The sequence below is a fragment of the Dendropsophus ebraccatus genome, unplaced genomic scaffold, assembly GCF_027789765.1.
Source record: "Dendropsophus ebraccatus isolate aDenEbr1 unplaced genomic scaffold, aDenEbr1.pat pat_scaffold_894_ctg1, whole genome shotgun sequence".
In the NCBI taxonomy this organism is placed as follows: Eukaryota; Metazoa; Chordata; class Amphibia; order Anura; family Hylidae; genus Dendropsophus; species Dendropsophus ebraccatus.
Genome location: NW_027210494.1, coordinates 28531 through 47419, shown reverse-complemented (window position 1 = coordinate 47419; position 18889 = coordinate 28531). Strand labels below are relative to the sequence as shown.

The 18889-nt window shown below is 44.8% G+C and overlaps 1 protein-coding gene across 4 annotated transcripts; it reads left to right on the top strand.

Annotated features, from left to right (window-relative positions):
- The first annotated feature begins 1277 nt into the window (after window positions 1-1277).
- Window positions 1278-17081, top strand: LOC138780870 (otolith matrix protein OMM-64-like). 4 transcript variants are annotated; one of them, XM_069956750.1, is made up of 21 exons: window positions 1278-1325; window positions 1423-1546; window positions 7603-7624; window positions 7721-7739; window positions 7870-7911; window positions 8457-8492; window positions 9536-9574; window positions 10540-10590; window positions 10753-10800; window positions 11382-11411; window positions 11901-11942; window positions 12415-12450; window positions 13809-13847; window positions 14285-14335; window positions 15056-15103; window positions 15276-15323; window positions 15512-15559; window positions 15927-15977; window positions 16233-16265; window positions 16543-16590; window positions 16710-17077. In XM_069956750.1, the coding sequence occupies exons 2-20, from the start codon at window positions 1463-1465 to the stop codon at window positions 16586-16588; spliced, it is 813 nt and encodes a 270-aa protein (XP_069812851.1). In that variant the 5' UTR covers window positions 1278-1325; window positions 1423-1462; the 3' UTR covers window positions 16589-16590; window positions 16710-17077. The 4 variants fall into 4 exon arrangements, with proteins under 4 accessions (XP_069812851.1, XP_069812850.1, XP_069812853.1 ...); XM_069956749.1 differs by lacking the exon at window positions 1278-1325 and having other exon boundaries at window positions 1344-1546; XM_069956752.1 differs by lacking the exons at window positions 1278-1325; window positions 9536-9574 and having other exon boundaries at window positions 1344-1546; window positions 16710-17081.
- Window positions 17082-18889: the final 1808 nt, after the last annotated feature.

The window sequence follows — 18889 nt, the reverse complement described above, 5'->3', positions numbered from 1 at the left end:
TAACCCGATACAATGCCCCTATAACCAGATACAATACCCCTATAACCAGATACAATGCCTCTATAACCAGATACAATGCCCCTATAACCCGATACAATGCCCCTATAACCAGATACAATGCCCCTATAACCCGATACAATGCCCCTATAACCAGATACAATACCCCTATAACCAGATACAATACCCCTATAACCAGATAAAATACCCCTATAACCAGATACAATGCCCCTATAACCAGATACAATACCCTATAACCAGATACAATGCCCCTATAACCAGATACAATGCCCCTATAACCAGATACAATGCCCCTGTAACGAGATACAATGCCCAACCACACAATGGGGGCTTATTAAGTATGGCTTTTTTCCCCTAGTAAACCTACAGCTCCGGCGCTACGGAATAGAGCGACTGCCTCTACATAACTCCAGTGCGCCCGTATACGACACAACTACCCAGTGCCCCTGATACGTTTCCGGCTACATTGCCTGATATAATCGCAACTACAATGCCCCTCTTCCGTACCTCCGCCCTTTCCACCATTGGCTACAATGGCGTACCGCTGGAAGATTTCAATATTTTATCCCAAATCCCCATCTGCTAAAAAACCAGATCACACTTTGCCGAAAATGATCCACAGCTAGATATGCCCAATGTGTTCTTTAACCATATACATTATGGCTCCTATACCCAGATACAGTGGCCCCTGAAGCCAGAAACAATGCCCTTTGTAGCTAGAGAGGCTCTCTGTCCACCATATACAATAACAATGGTAGTTAGATATGCCCCCTGTAACCAGATGCAATGCCCCATATTGTCACAGGCTGAAGTGTATGAGTGTAGGGGACTGGACTTCTCCATACACATGTGTTATAATGGCCGCCTATGGCAAACTGTGCACAATAGTCAAGATGAACCTGAGCACTAAACCCCAAAAGAGACCTGAACCCTACACAGGCAGAGCAGGCGGGAAAGTAGCTGCAGATATGTAATAATAATCACTTATTACCCTCATATAAAACTATTAATACTATAGTAATTATATGCGACAAACTATTCTTATAGGAAGGGACTAAAACCTTTTGCTTAATTTTTTTTTTTTTTTTTTAGCAACATTATCAAATACCAGTATAAATCATAATAAAATACTACAGCCGAGCGCATAGACCAAGATTTTATTCACTATAATTCCTGCCAATGGCCGACTGTTCATTGTATGGTTAGTACAAGTGTTTGTATCAAGATGTTTAAATAAAGATTATTGAAAATCATGATGTAATTTGTTTACAAACCGGACCCTTCAGAGCTTTATTAGGAGTTGGACTGTAAGTACACACATCCATTGGCTCCTGGTATTTTTTTGTTATTTTCTATTTGTAATCAGTTTTCTCCATGTAATCTTTTATTCTCTCACACACATAGGCGATTTGTGCGAGATTGGTGATAGAAGAGATTTGGAGACATGGAGGAAGAGATGACCATCATCTACGGCGAGGAGGACCAGTTCGTGGAGGATACGGACTTTCCCGTTGTCTACGAGGAACATGTGAGTGAGAATTCCCCATCCAGTATAGCAGATAGGATACACTGTGGGATGTTTGTATAGAGATGGGGTTGTGTACACAGTAGGATGTCCTGTCCAGGAGTATCTGTACCTGTAGATACTCCTCCCTGATCACATGACCACATAGGTGCCCCCCCCCATAGGAGACAGTGGTGATGGGAGGAGATGTGTAGAATGGGGAGCTATAAATACCTCACACCCTGTTACTTATTCCCCATGTTCAACCATTTCCCAACTGCCATTTTGCCATGTGCCGTTGAGGGGGCGGGGCTTAGTTGGCCATGATAACTGCTGGGTGGTGGCTGTGGTGTATGGCCGGGCTCATGCACTGTGTGTGTTATGTGATCTCCAGCACCTCTGCGGACATAGGAAGGAATATACTCCTATAAGGTAGAGAGGGAAATCACATAGCACACACAAGCCATGGGCCCCGCCTAAGGGCACGTTCACACTTACCGGATCCGCAGCGTATTCTCCGCTGCGGATCCGCAGCAGATTTCATTTAAATAACTGAACACAGCAACAAATCTGCACAATCAAATCTGCTGCGGATCTGCGGCGGATCCTGTAGGTGTGAACGCACCTTAAGACTTTATCCAGATGTGCAGTAATATGTGACAATGCTATCACTGGATCAGGATCTACTGTGTGATCTCTAAGGTTGAATAAAAATAATAATATTATATATATATATGGTACAATATGGGATTTGTAGTTCTGCAACTTGAAGCTCTCCTGGTTGCATAACTACAAGCCCCATCCTCATGTTGTGGTGATGGTACAAGTTGTAGTTATTCATCCAGGATGCAGAAGTACAACTCCCATGATCATGTTGTGGGGACAAAACGTTCTGGGAGTTGTAGTTTCCCAACTTGGAGTTCTCCTGGTTGCATAACTACAAGCCCCATCCTCATGTTGTGGTGACAGTACAAGATGAAAGTTGTAGTTCTGCAATCTGGAGCTCTCCAAGAGGCATCACTACAACTCCCGTCATGTAATGTCACCAGGGCATAATGGGAGTTGTAGCTGTGCAACAGCTGGGGAGCCACAGTAGATGGAGAGTTACAGAGGGGGTGACGGTGAAGCCTGCAGTGAAATCTCCCCACATTACGCAGCTGCTGAGATGCTGACATACAAAGGGGGTGACACTGCACAATGTCCCTCTACAGATCTACGGGCAGATGGGGAAGCCCACCCCTCGCACAGCAGCATCTCTTCCACACTGTAATGGGGGGGGGGGGGGGATTCCCCTAGAGGCTTCCCCTAGAGGCTTCCCCTAGAGGCTTCCCCTAGAGGCTTCCCCGTCTGCCTGTAGAGCCGGGACGTTGTCAAGCAGCACAGGTATGGACCCCCGCAGTGCACAGCAGCCCGGCCATCCTTTATAGCGGCCGCCAGACACAGCGCTGTGAGCGGTAAGGAACTGTGCCGGTCACTCTCAGTGTGTGAGGCAGCATGGAGCTCCGGATTTGCCGCAAATAGAGGAGAGCGCACTGTAACAAACCCGGCATGGTACAACTATTTATTGATATGTAATTACACAATCACCATGTCAGCAGGGTTCTGTGTATTGTCTGCTAGATATGTTCTAAGAATATATGTTATTTTTTGCATGATGACTGGAGTACTACTTTAAATAAAAATATATAAATATATATATATTACAACGCCCTCTGATTTATTGTTAGGTGTAACATACATTTACTGCCAAATAGCTGCTATACTGTAGACCCCAAACTGTAAGGCCCCATACACGTCCGTGTCCGTTTTTACTGTCAGGAAATCCTGACCAGGAGGCCTCAAATGTCATCAGGAAAGTATCAGGATTTCCTGATGAGAAAAAAAAAGTGTTCTCAATATGGTCTAGTATGCCAACATACATGACAGGTACCCTCACAGGCCCTAGTGTACCTGGATGGCCACAGGCTGCAGCAGTACAACTCCCATCATGACCTGCCAGCAGAGCATGATGAGAGTTGTAGTTCTGCAACCGGGATGGCCACAGGCTGCAGAAGTACAACTCCCATCATGATACAAAGTTCACCGCGCTTGCAACAAAAACTTTTTCAAAAATGCTTTACTGAAAGTATCCTTTCCTTCCTTTTGCAAAACAACTCAAATAATGTTGTAAAAACATACAAATCACCCAAAGTGCTCATTACGCGGACCACATCTGGTTACTGGATACGATTTCACTCCTCTCGGAGCTCTTGATTCACCATTTGCATCACCGGAGTCCGATAGATGTGCAACCACGCAGCCGGATGGACATTTCAGGAGTGTTCCTCCCTTCACGCATCTAGATCGGGCAGCGGGCAGCTGATGTCCGGGGTGGGGGGGGGTTGGGGGACACGTCGGTAAGCCCGGCGGGGGTGGGGGGCGGTTGGACTGATCGGGCGGCGTGCAGCTGATGTCCGGTACGGTGCTGTCCGGTGGGGGGACGTTGGACGCCGTGACGTGGTATCGGGCGGCGGGGGTGTGTGCCAGGGGCTGCGGGGGTGCCGGCGGGCTCTCAATCGATCCGTAATCCCGGGCACTTTCCTGATCTAAATCAGGAAAGTGCCGTGATTCCGGCGCTCCCATAGACTTCTATGGGGGCGTGCGGGCCGGAATTACGGACGAAAATAGGACATGTCCTATAAAATCCAGATCTATTTTCCGGAACGGACACCCTTCCGGAAAAATCTGGAAGGGTGTCCGTGACTAATTAAAGTCTATAGGTACAGAAATCAGGAAATCCGGATGTTTTTTCCGGACGTGTGAAGGCGGCCTAAGGGCGAGTTCACTTCACACTGAGTAAATTCGGCGGAATTCCTCAGTGTCAAGCAGCTTCTCTATCGGAAGGCTTGCGCACCTCTGCTCTCTGCTCAAAAATTGGCATGTCAATTCTTGGAGCGGAGAGTGGAGAAGAGAGGAGACACTGAGGCTTCCCCCACAGAATTCCTCCAAATTTACTCAGTGTGAACTGGCCCTAAGACCAGACTGACACGTGTGCAGTGTGAACACAGCATTTTTGCCCTGACAGGTCCCTGAGTGAGCAGGGGTAGTTTGGTGCACCTGATATAGGATCTATTAGGTACAAAGCTGCTCCCTACTATCTCCATCCTCCTACCCTGCACATTCAGGATGAGCAGACCACCATTCATCTACAAGCAGTATACATATGGGGGCTGGTCTATACCATGCAGCAATACTGGGGTTTTAGTTTTTTGGAAATCCAGCCTAAATGTAGCACATTCTGCTTTGTCTTTAAGGGTAGTTTCATATCTACAGATCCGCAGCGGATCTCGCGCTGCGGATTCGCAGTGAGAACCGCTGCAGATCCAGTACCATTGACCCCTATGACAGCACATACTTGCAGCGGTATTGACATCCCACTGTGAGTAGGTGCTTTAACCCCCTGCCACCCACAACGCATCCCCGCCACCCGCATCCCCGGCCGTATCACTGCCCCCATCAAATCCGCCGTCCACATCCCCGGCCGCATCACTGCCCCATCAGCCCCTGCCGCATCACTGCCCCCTTCAGCCCCACTGCTGCCCCCATCAGATCCACCGCCTGCATCCTGCAGCCCGCCCCAAAGAGCATACATTACCTGCTCGGCGGCGCAGCTTCAGTGAGGCTCCCGGCTCTGGTCCCGCTCAGCCGATCAGTGCTGCCGTGCGCTAATCGGCTGAGTGGGACCAAAGCCGGGAGCCTCACTAGAGTCACGCCGCTGAGCAGGTAATGTATGCTCTCGCCGGCGGGCTGCAGGATACAGGCGGCGGATCTGATAGGGGCTGCGGGCAGCGGGGCTGATGCCGCCGGAGATGCAGGCGCCGGGGCTGATGGGGGCAGTGATGCGGCCGGGGATACAGGCGCCGGGGCTGATGGGGGCAGTGATGCGGCCGGGGATGCAGGCGCCGGGGCTGATGGGGGCAGTGATGCGGCCGGGGATGCAGGCGCCGGGGCTGATGGGGGCAGTGATGCGGCCGGGGATGCGGGCGGTGGGGCTGATGGGGGCAGGATGGGGGCGGTGGGGCTGTGTTGTGGGCGGCAGGGGGTTAAGGCACATACTCACAGCGGGATGTGCTATCATAGGGGTTAATAGTATTGGATCCGCATCGGTTCTCGCTGAGGTCCGTGAGATCCGCTGCAGATCCGGTAGGTGTAAAGCTACCCTAAGGGAACATTCACATGTACTGTGTTTGCTGCAGATTTTATGCTGTGAATTTTATGTTGCAGATTTCTGCTGTGTAGATTAGGGAAATAAATGACTGAGCGCATAGAAAATGCTATTTTTTTACTGTCGGGAAATCCTGATCAGGCATCAGGAAAGTATCCGGATTTCTGACAGTAATCTGTTTTTACCTGGTGCGTCCTGAGGTCCGGGGGGGGCGGAGGGTGCGTCCTGAGGTCTGGGGGGGAGTCAGAGGGTACGTCCTGAGGAAATCCGGGTGGTTTTTCCGGACGTGTGAAGGGGGCCTAAGTCTGCAAATGGCCGTCAGCAAAGACCCAGGCTTCCCTTGTATTCTCTCTCTATCACCTCTCTGCCTGTGTCTGCAGCTCTGTACCTGGTATGGACCTGACAGATTCTCCTGAGCTGTGATTGGTTGCTGTGGGAAGCCGACACTAGTTTCAGTTTTAGGCTACGTGCACACAATGTATTTTTGTTATGACAAGAACGGCCATTCTTGTCCTAAAACAATGCACTGCATTGAACTCTATGCGATCAACGGCCGTTGTTCACACTGTGCACACATTGTATTGTATGGCCATTCTGACGGTCGAACATTACACAGACGTATATGGTTACTTGGATTACAGGCACACAATCCAAATAGTTAAAACATTGTCCGTTGTTGGCAGTGTCAAACATCAGCCGCTGTTTTATTTCTGTGTGTTAATGTTGCTTTACAGATTGATAACTCTATTGTCACTATTGTCCTCAGTATTTCTGTGGTATTGCAGCACATTTTCTGGTGAAGTGAATAAAAGTGAGTTGTAATACCACATAACACCTGAGGATCAGCATGGCACTGTTCTTGAAATAAATCAGCAATGTTTTCTAATTCTGGAAAACCCACATAACCCCCCACATCTAAGATAAAAGCTTAGACTGATTTGTTAGATCTTTGTCGCATTTATCACCCCCCCCCCCCCCCCCCCCCCCCCCCCAACAAAAGTGACAAGTAAAGTTACAAATTATGCCATAAATAGGGTATGCAGCATATAGGAGAGTTTTCTATGCAGCAGAGTGATACAATATGACGGTATATTACCCCAATGTGTACTGGATGGAGATTGTAATAAAATTATCCACAGACACCGATTACTCATCTACCTTCATTATATTCATCTGTGACGCTGGTTTGGGGAATTTGGATCAATATTGGATCAATGGCAAAATTTTCCAATGGGAAGGTGGTCATGTAGCATATAAAAAAAAAGCAGAATTGTCTCAGAAATGGATTGCCACAGTCAGGTTTGCAATATCTCTCTTGTTGTTCAAAAGTTATCAACAGAAAGTTGCTTTGTGTTTAGGATCAGTTCTGTGTTTAGCACCATGGACAGCACACTGAATATGTCAAATAGCTGTGCATCACAGGGAACATTCCCAGTTGCTATAACTCTCTGGGGGACATTTATGAAGACCCTCGCCGGTCTTACATTAGGATCTGCAACCAATTTCCCCAACAGATTCACGAAGAGACGCACGCCTCTTAGTGAATCCGGCCCTGCCTTACGCAGATGTTGATTTCTGCCATGATTTAGGCCTGCGAGCTGGTGTAAATCATGGTAAATCAGGCGCAGGAGTAGGCCATGTCCCCTCCCTGTCTTGCCACGCCGCCTCTACATTAATTATTTTTATTTTTTTATATTTAATATCTAAAATCAGCACCCCGCCTCTTTTTGTGCCTAATCCTGGATGAGCACTATAATAGTGCCCCCACCTACGCCCTGTCCCATCCAAGCACATAGGTCAGATGGACACAGAAGGAGGTCTCATGCTCAGCAATATACCAATGGCCTCTGCTTACTCTCTCTATTTCCTATTTCAGGCTGGACTGGATGACGGCGAGGGTGAGTTTTGTCTATAATATCTCTATGTATCTATGTATCTCTACAATATATAAAGCAATTTTCTAAACTAACACTTTTCTATTTTTTATTCTTTAGATGGAGAATCGGATTTCGGGTTAGTAAATCTTTACTGAAGATATAAAACTTGTGTGACCCTATAATTCCTCCCCTATAGACCCCGACCATCACTGATGTCTCTAATGTGTTACTGGTTTTCACTATGTTCTCTATTCTATCACTAACAGGAGCGACATCGACGACATCGAGGAGGATTCAGACGATTGGGAGTAAGTATCTCATAGTCTTGTTTTAAACAACAAGCCTATAAAAATTAGTGTCATGAGCTTTTTTTTTAAGGGGTAATTCAGCAAAAAAAAAAATTCTTTCAAATCAACTGGTGCCAGAGATTTGTAATTTACTTCTATTAAAAAAAATCTCCAATACTTATCAGCTGCTGTATGTCCTGCATGAAGTGGTGTATTCTTTCCAGTCTGACACAGTTTCTCTCTGCTGCCATCTAAGTCTGGGACAGTAACTGCACAGAAGCAAATCCCCATAGAGAACCTTTCCTGCTTTCCAAACTGGAAAGAATACCACTTCCTGAAGGACATTCAGCAGCTGATAAGTAATGGAGGACTTGGGATTTTTTAATGGAAGTAAATTACAAATCTCTAAATCTCTGGCACTTTTCTGGCACCAGCTGATTTGAAAGAAAAAACTGTTTGCTGAACAATCCTTTCTACTCCCTTCTTATTGGTGAAGTTCTGCCAGAAAACTGATGTCTCTAATGTGTGTTTGGTTCTCACCATCTTCTCTATTCTATCACCAACAGCAGCGACGACATCGATGAGCGTCTGGAGGATTTGGAGTAAGTATCTCACAGTAAAATACTATACATGTCCGCAGGGGGTCTCAAGGAGCTTTCTTTTTTTAAAGGGGTAATTCAGCAAAAGAAAAAAAAATAAAATCAACTGGTGCCAGAGATTAGTAATTTACTTAAAAATCTCAACTCTTCCAGTACTTATTAGCTGCAACATGTCCTGCAGGAAGTGGTGTATTCTTTCCAGTCTGACACAGTGCCCTCTGCTGCCACCTCTGTCCATGTCATGAACTGTCCAGAGCAGCAGCAAATCCCTATAGAAAACCTCTCCTGCTCTCCAGAATAGTAAGAATACACCACATCATACAGGACATACAGCAGCTGATAAGTAATGGAAGACTTGACATTTTTTCATAGATTACAAATCTCTGGCATGTTACATTACTTCCATTGTTTTCTAGCAAACCTTGCAGCATTTGGTTTAAATGATGTGTTTTTCTTGTGTCTGATTTTGTGGTGTTTTTCCCCATAGCAGAGCATGTGATTCTCTGGCTTCTCTTTGAGGCTGGGTTTACACATGCCAGTTTTTTGGAAAGCTGCCATTGCAGTTTTTGAGCCAAAACCAGAAGTGGATCAAAGTAATGGGTACAATAAAGGAAGCGCTTATATGTCTCCTACCTGCCGGATCCACTTTGGCTCAAAAATTACAGTGGCAGATTTAAAAAAAAAACTGCCTTGTGTGAAACCAACCTCAATCACATGAACTGTAAAGTGAAAAACAAAAACCTTAACAAAACACACAACACATATGTAAAGAAAAGACGCCATACCTAGAGCACACACCAAGGTCCCAAAGTGACGAAAAACACCAAGTAGACAAAATCATTGATGGCGGTGACTTTCACATCTCATCCCAAATCCCCAGTGCTAACAGCGCATTATAGTCAGATCATCTGGTATAATAAATCTGGGCCAGTGGATTTCCAATGTACATGTTTCTATAAAACCTCCCCCAACATGCAGCACCTGGAGGACTGACTAATATCCCCTTTATAATATGCAATTATTATTATTTTATTATCATGTAATAGGTGGAAGATGGCCGTGATGGACGCCCCGTGGATATTCAGGTAATTACACAACATTTAAACAGCTAAAAAATCAAATACATCATTTTTACAATAGTTTTCGCCCCCACTCACACACATCTCTGCCCCTTGCCATAGACTCCATTCTATGGTCGGGTGGATTCCGCCGTACACCCAAAGAATTGACTTGTCAATTCTTCGGTTGGATGACGGAATCTGACCGACCATAGACCGCAGTCTATGGCACGGGTGGAGATGCGTTCCAGAGCGAGTGAAGAGGAAAGTTTTCTGCTTCAGCTGTGGCAGAATAGGAGCAGAATTCAAGCGGAATTTAAACCCCATTGACTTCTATAGGATTCCCCTGGTGGAATCGGCCTAAAAAACTGATGTGTCAATTCTATGTCGGAAGGCGGATCCGCGGCAGAAAATTCTGCTGTGTGAACAACAGAGCGGAAATCTCATTAAACACAATGGAACATTGCTCTATTCATATTTTATGGGAAGAATTTCAAGTGGATATTTAGGGTGTGTTCACATTATGGAATCCGCACGGATAACCTGCCATGGATTCCACTGCTCGCATCTCCTCCTGTTCCATTGACTCCATTCTATGGTCAGGGGGGATTCAGCCATCCGCCCAAAGAATTGACATGTCAATTCTTTGGGCAGATGGCGGAATTCGCCCCACCATAGAATGGAGTCTATGGGACAGGTGGAGAAGCCCAGGGTGCGAGCAGGGGCAAGCGGCGGAATCCACTGGAGATTATCCGTGCAGATTCTGAAGTGTGAACACACCCTAAGAGCGGATACCACTTCAAATTCCTGGCCTATTCCTCAATGTGCACATCCCCTTAATGGGAAAACTAGCAGTGATGACAAGGGGTTAATAAATATCCGTGATGGATTTCATGTTCTTATTGAGCGGTCACAATAAATAATATTTTCTGAAAGTTTGAAATGGGACCAAGTACCAATCATCCTAACCAAACCTATGTTCTCTGTTACAGAGACGACAAGTACCTGCTGCACCGTTGGATCCCGAGCCTGGAGACCATCGTGTAAGTATGAAGAAGCAGCAGAATCATCCATCTACATGATATCACAATATGAGTCCATTTATATCTGTGTTCCCCACCAAAAACCCACATATGTATATTCCCATATTCCCAAAAACTATGGGGCAGATTTTACACACGAGCTGGTTTCTGATCTATATACAGGGAGACTGACGAAGAGGAGGAAGATGACGCGGCTGCGGACATCCCCAGGTGAGGGCTCAAAGAATCATATTTTCTATTTATTTTAACTGCATCTTCCCCTATAGGCTCCGATCATCGTGAAGATGTTTCTAAATATCATTATTGTCTCTTATTAAAGGGGTACTCCGGCGCGTGGGTATTTTTTTAGATACGGCCGTGTAGGGGGTGGTTATGGACGGCGGAGGTCACTTACCTCCCTGATTCCAGCGCCGGGTCTCAGATCGCACCGCCCCGTACACCCGTCCCACGGGCCGCTTCCTGGTGTGAGCTGCCGCATGAGACGTGACGTCTCCAAGCAGCTCACATATTTAGCAACTGTAGCGGAGTCCCGCCTCGGCCGCTGAATGGCTGAGCTGCTTGGAGACGTCACGTCTCATGCGGCAGCTCACACCAGGAAGCGGGCGCGGGACGGGTGTTCAGGGTGGCGCAACCCGGCGCTGGAACCGGGGAGGTAAATTACCTCCGCCGTCCAAAACCACCCCCTCCCCGGCCGTATCTGAAAAATACCCCCGCGCCGGAGTTCTGCCAGAAAACTGATGTCTCTAATGTGTGTCTGGTTTTCACTATTTTCTCTATTCTATCACTAACAGGAGCGAGGACGACACAGAGGAGGATTGGGAGTAAGTATCTCATAGTCTCGTCTTAAACAACAAGTCTATGAAAATTAGTGTTAGGAGTTTTTTTTAAAGGGGTAATTCAGCAAAAAAATTCTTTCAATTTAGCTGTAGCCAGAAAGTGCCAAAGATTTGTAATTCACTTCTGTTAAAAACATTTCCATTACTTCTCAGCAGCTGTAGGTTCTGCAGGAAATGGTGTATTCTTTCCAGTCTGTTGCTCTCTGACATCTTAGTCTGGGACAAGAACTACCCAGAGCGGTAGCAAATCCTTGATAGCCTGTTTGAAAGAAAAACTTTTTTTGCTGAATTATCCCTTTAATTTTACATTAGTTGTATTTTTTCTAGCAAAATTTGTAGCATTTTATTTAAATGTAAAACTAAAAATGTAAAACTTGTGTGACCCTATAATTCCTCCCCTATAGACCAGGATCATCACTGATGTCTCTAATGTGTCTTAGGTTTTCACTATCTTCTCTATTCTATTACTAACAGCAGCGACATTGACGACATCGCAGAGGATTCGGACGATTGGGAGTAAGTATCTCATAGTCTCGTCTTAAACAACAAGCCTATTAAAGTTACAGTGTTAGGAGATTTTCTATTTTTATTTTTTTAAAGGGGTATTTCAGCAAAAAAAAATCTTTCAAATCAACTGTTGCCAGAAAGTGCCAGAGATTTGTAATTTACTTCTATTAAAAATCTCCAATAGTTATCAGCTGCTGTATGTCCTAGAAAACCTTTCCTGCTGTCCAGACTGGAAAGAATACCACTTCCTGCAGGACATTCAGCAGCTGATAAGTAATAGAGGAACTGGAATTTTTTAATGGAAGTAAATTACCAATCTCTAAATCTTTGGCACTTTTCTGGCACCAGCTGGTTTGAAAGAAAAAAACTGTTTGCTGAACTTTCCTTTCTACTCCCTTCTTATTGGTGAAGTTCTACCAGAAAACTGATGTCTCTAATGTGTGTTTGGTTCTTACCATCTTCTCTATTCTATCACCAACAGCAGCGACGACATCGATGAGCGTCTGGAGGATTTGGAGTAAGTATCTCATAATAAAATATATTATAGTAATATAATCAGTCACATAGACATGTTCGCAGGGGGATCACGTATTAAAAACAAACCTATGAAAAACAGCATTCGGAGCTTTCTTTTTTTAAAGGGGTAATTCAGCTGAAAAATAAAGATAAATTCTTTCAAGTCAACAGGTGCCACAGAGTGCCAGAGATTTGTAATTTACTTAAAAAATCTCAATTCTTCCAGTACTTATCAGCTGCTGTATGTCCTGCATGAAGTGGTGTATTCTTTCCAATCTGACACAGGGCTCTCTGCTGCCACCTCTGTCCATGTCATGAACTGTCCAGAGCAGCAGCAAATCCCCATAGAAAACCCTCTCCTGCTCTCCAGACTAGTAAGCACATCATGCAGGACATACAGCAGCTGATAAGTAATGGCAGATTTTTTTCATAGATTACAAATCTCTGGCATTTTCTGGCACCAGTTGATTTGAAAGAACTTTTCTTTTTTTTTTGCTGAACTACCCCTTTAATGTTACGTTACTTCCATTGTTTTCTAGCAAACCTTGCAGCATTTCGTTTAAATGATGTGTTTTTCTTGTGTCTTATTTTTGTGGTGTTTTTCCCCATAGCAGAGCATGTGATTCTCTGGTTTCTCTTTGAAGCTGGGCTTACACATGCCAGTTTTTTGGAAAGCTACCATTGCAGTTTTTGAGCCAAAACCAGAAGTGGATTCAAAGTAATGGGTACAATAAGGGAAGCGCTTATATGTCTCCTACCTGCCGGATCCACTCCTGGCTTTGGATTGGAGCTAGGGAAGCAGTGGCACCTTACAGGTTAGGCCACATCTATAAGACACTTACAGGTACCCAGGAGGGATCTGAGGCCTAGCAACATCCCCTTGGGTATTTTAAAGGGGTTATCCAGCGCTACTGTTGTCTCCAGATTGGTTGGGGTTTTGAAACTCAGTTCCATTGAAGTAAATGGAGCTTAATTGCAAACCACACCAGAACAGGAGGCAACAGTAGGGGGAAAAGTGGCCATGTTTTTGTAGCGCTGGATAACCCCTTTAAATAATGTCCATTGGGTTAATATAAAAAAGTAAGAAGACTTTTTTTTTTTTTTAAGGTGAACTCACATAAGGTACATTATACATAGTTTAACCAAGATTTTGTGCAAAATTGTCACAAAAACATTCCAACCCAAATGCCCAGTGCTAACAGCGCATTTATAGTCAGATCATCTGGTATAATAAATCTGGGCCGGTGGATTTCCAATGTACACGTTTCTATAAAACCTCCCCCAACATGCAGCACTTGGAGGACCGACTAATATCCCCTTTATAATATGCAATTATTTATTTTTTTAATTATGTAATAGGTGGAGGATGGCCGTGATGGACGCCCCGTGGATATTCAGGTAATTACACAACATTAAAACAGCAAAAAAATAAAAAAAATCATTTTTACAATGTTTTTTTTTTTTTTAAACTTGCTTCACCCCATAAAAGCATAGAATAAAAAGCGATCATATGTGGCCCAGAATGACATGTCAATTCTTTCGGGGATGACACGGACAGTGATAGGGGTCGAGCGGCAGAATATGCGGCGGGTTATCTGCACAGATTTCATAGTGTGAACGCACCTTAAGAGTTGATCCTGCTTCAAATTCCTTATCTATTCCTCAATGTGCACATACCCTTTAAGGGACGGCTGGCAGTGACGACAAGGGGTTAATCAATATCAGTGATGGAAGTCATGTTCTTATTGAGATGTCATAATAAATAATATTTTCTGAAAGTTTCAAATGGGACCAAGTAACAATCCTCCTAACCAACCCTATGTTCTCTGTTATAGAGACGACAAGTACCTGCTGCACGGTTGGATCCCGAGCCTGGAGACCATCGTGTAAGTATGAAGAAGTAGCGGAGATACGATCATCCATCTACATGATATAGACTGACAATATTCATTTATATCTGTGTTTTCCGCCCCAAACTCACCTAAGTATATTTACACATCCCCAAAAACTATGGGGCAGATTTAAGCTCCTATTCCACGGGGCAATGCAGAGGAGCAAACGAGAGCTGTCAGCACGGGGAGCTGCATGGGGGGGGGGCTGCCCGGGTGATTGCTAGATCGTCCGGGCAGCCCATAGCAGATAGTTGCGGTCTACTGCCACCACTCCTGTTCCATGGTGCGACGGCAGCATATCGCTGTTATTTTGTTTGTTTGTTTTCCAACATGTTTGAAAGACAAACGACGCAACGATCAGCTGACCTAAACAGTGTCGGCTGACCTTTGCTTTCTATTCCATGGGACGATTATCAGCCGTAGCGGCCAATATTGGCCGAATACGGCCGATAATCGTTCAGTGGTATAGGGCTTTTATATATGTGCAGCCCTGGGAAAGGGGCACAAAAAGCTGTGGCCTCCATCTGCTACTAATTTATCATGGTTTATGCTGAAAGACAGGAAAAAATCAGGGCAGAAACCTACACCTGCTGCGGAGCACTTGTAGATTTCTGCAGCTGCCTTGCGGTAGGTACAGGTCCTGCTGGATTTACACCGGTCCTAATAAATGTCTATATATATTTATACACACAAGCTGGTTTATGTTCTATACAGTGAGACTGACGAAGAGGATGAAGATGATGCGGCTGCGGACATCCCCAGGTGAGGGCTCAAAACTTATAGTATTGTGAATACATATTCATTTTTTTTCCCCATACTGTATAGAGAGAGAAGCGGCAGGAAGACCAGATGTGTGTGCATGTATATATATATATATATATATATATATATATACATACATACATACACATACTGGTATATGTTCTCTACACAGTGAAATCGACGACGACGAGGAAGCGGACGCGGCTGCGGACATTTCCAGGTGAGGGCTCACAGCTTATAGTATTGTGAATACATTTTTTATCTTTTTTTTTACCATACTGTATAGAGAGAGGAGCAGCAGAAAGACAAGATGTGTGTGTATATATATATATACTATATATATATATATATATATATATATATATATATATATATATATATACAAGCTTGTTTATGTTCTCTACACAGTGAAATCGGCGCCGATGAGGAAGATGACGCGGCTGCGGACATCCCCAGGTGAGGGCTCAAAGCTTATAGTATTGTGAATACACGTTTATTTTTTTCCCATCCTGTATAGAGAGAGAAGCGGCAGGAGGGCAGGATAGGAAGCGCTGTTGTTAGACAGAGAATCATATTTTTCTATTTATTATAACAGCATTTATTCACATTACAAACTGCTGACACTGTGACATAGTTGTTAAGGTCCCCGTACACTTTATACTTTAGCTGGCTGTACCCGTAATATACAGTACTATATGGTCATTGTATAGAGCAGTGTACAGCTCACTACATTACTATTGCAATCACCTTCTTTACAATAAAATATTTAATGTGTAATATAAGAATATATTTATATATGAGATGATTTACGTTCTATACACAGAGAAGAAGAGGAGGACGACGAGGACAAAGGGACGGCCATGGAGATCCCCAGGTAATGAAACAAAACTTATAACATTGTGAAGCAAGGAATTGTTATGTACCATCCTGTATATAGAGAGAGGGGGGGGGGGCTCTATTTGCAGGTGGAGTCTAATTTCTATTGTGTGTAATGGTGAACAGTATATTACTGCAGGTGTGAATAGAGCTGGTAAAAGAGCATTGTTTCTATATAATGTGCTCAGCCATTCTGGTTTCCTTACACTAACCATTGATTTCCCTCCATTTCTTGGTCATTTCTCCTCGGCAGAAGCAGCAGCAGAAGGAGATCCATCTTATCCAGGTAAATATAAGGGATGATACACTTACATGATAACACAACTCTATCGCTGCACTGTATATCCTCATGTCATCACTATATATTATATTATCAGTCACATATAATAACCATGAAAGGCCTCATGTACATAATACAGACATACAAGTGACATGGTGCTGCCTGTATCTCCCCCACTAGGATAGCACTGAGTCCCCTCTCTCCAGTGTAATGTCTATTCCCCATCACTGCTGACGGGTCTGATCTCAGGAAAGTCATGCTGGTTTTTCTCTTTCCCTTATAGACTGCGGGCGCTGATCTGCTGCTGCTGCGCCACCACGGAGGAGTAAAGGTGAGTAACCAAAATCCCATCACACCTCAGATCACTTTTATCCTGACTGTATATTCATATGGAGCCTATGTATGTAACCTGTCATTATTAACACATTGCTTGTTATATATCCAATCTAGGTAACACCGGCCCGCCAGAGTGAGGAGAAGACACCCGACCATCTGGAGCTGTCTGGAGGAGGAGGCGTCCGGAACATCAAGTGGTAAATGGGACGCCAATAACATCCGGAGGATACATTTACCACACATGGGGGAGGAGGAGCCCCCTTTTACCATCAGAGATAGGAGGAATAGACACTCACAACACCTAGAGGGGTCTGGAGGAGGTGCCCTTAAAGGAGTTATCTAGGAAACTAAAAAGGCATTTCCTTCCTCCCTGGCTTCTCACTTCTGGTTTGATCTCCTCTCACACCAGCACCTTCTTACCTGGCAAAACGGAGGCGGCCTGAGACAGTGGGCTAGGTACTTTGTTGTGATTGTCGCATGCGGGTGAAACCAGTGGCGGCCAATGTACAAACAATGTTGCCGATGTCATCACAACATTGCGTGTACATTGACCACTGCTGGCGGCGAGTTTCACCCACATGTGGTGACCACACCATAGTACCTGATCTACTGTCTCAGACCTTTGCCAGGTCAGAAGATGTTGGAATGAGATGAGTCCGAACTGGAAGTGAGATGCTGGTAATGGTGGAAATATCTTTTCAGCTCCCCAGATAACCCCTTTTAACATCAAGTGGTAAATGGGGCGCCAATAACATCAGGAGGATTTATTTACCACATATGGGGGAAGGAGGAGCCCCCTTTACCATCAAAAATAGGAGGAATAGACACTCACAACACCTAGAGGGTCTGGAGGAGGTGCCGTTAAAGGGGTTATCTAGGTAACTAAAAAGGCGTTTCCTTCCTCGCTGGCTTCTCACTTCTGGTTTGATCTCCTCTCACACTAACACCTTCTTACCTGGCAAAACGGAGGCGGCCTGAGACAGTGGGCCAGGTACTTTGTTGTGATTGTCGCATGCGGGTGAAACCAGTGGCGGCCAATGTACAAACAGTGTTGCCGATGTCATCACAACATTGCGCGTACATTGACCACTGCTGGCGGTGAGTTTCACCCAGATGTGGTGATCACACCATAGTACCTGATCTACTGTCTCAGACCTTTGCCAGGTCAGAAGATGTTGGAATGAGATGAGTCTGAACTGGAAGTGAGATGCTGGTAATGGTGGAAATGTCTTTTCAGCTCCCCAGATAACCCCTTTTAACATCTAGAGGCAAATTAGGGGCCCATAACATCAGGAGGATTTATTTGCCTCATATTGGGGAAGGACAAGACCCCTGTAAGATCAGTAACTAGAGGAAAACACTCCCTTAACACCTAGCGTGATATACAAGAGTCTGCAGGAGGCACCAATAACATCTATAAACAAATTAGATGAATTTGTCTTCAAGATTCATTTGTGCCAGATGGGACAAGAGGGAGAGAGCTACTCACCCACTTATGCTATCAGTGGTAGGGTTGACATTAGCCCCCAATGAATCCATGGTGAGGCCCCCTTTCTCCAGTTTATCCTGCTTTTTCCAGATAAAACATACACATTCTGAAATTATTTTATATTAGTGTTACCCTCTAAGCCCAGAGGAGGGGCAACTCTCCAGCCATGGCTCCCTCGAGGTTTCCCCCACAGGGGGTTTTTCCTCGCCTGAGTGCTGGAGGGTGACTCTTTGTGAGTTGGGGGTCATTTTCGGTGTCATATTATTTTAAATAAAATTACAATCATTTGACACCTAATTACAATGTGTTGTCTTTATTTTGCTTCTTTGGTGTCACTTATTTTGCTTCGGAGTTTGAGGTCTATCACATATTGCAAAGTCATAAAACTACCCATCTGCCCACTGAAGAAACCCTTGTGGACAGTGACCCATGGAGGAGGCTGGGACACAGAACACCTTTATCTGTATGTGTATATGTGTGTATGTATGCTATATAGTATTGTTGCAACTGTTAGTTTACACTAATTACAGAAGCCAAGTAGCCAAGTAACTTCAAATAATAATGCCCCCTTTCTCAGTAACAATGCTCCCTGTAGTCAGTAATAATGCCACCTATAGTCCGATATAGTGCCCTCTGTGGCCATTAATAATGCCCCTTCCACAATAATAGTGCCCCCTGTAACCAGATATGTCTCTTATAGCTCAAGGCAATGCTTCTTGTAGCCAGATATGCATCCTTATATTCAGATGTGCCCACTGCAGCAATATATGCCCTGCCCCCCCCCCCCCCCCCCACTTCCCAGCTA

Bases quoted from the DNA above. Each gene is read 5' to 3' on its own strand.
- LOC138780870 (XM_069956750.1), top strand. From the start codon at position 1,463: ATGGAGGAAGAGATGACCATCATCTACGGCGAGGAGGACCAGTTCGTG. The intron at 1,547-7,602 runs GTGAGTGAGAAT...TTCCTATTTCAG, and splicing joins CCGTTGTCTACGAGGAACAT to GCTGGACTGGATGACGGCGA. The intron at 15,324-15,511 runs GTGAGGGCTCAC...TTCTCTACACAG, and splicing joins GCGGCTGCGGACATTTCCAG to TGAAATCGGCGCCGATGAGG.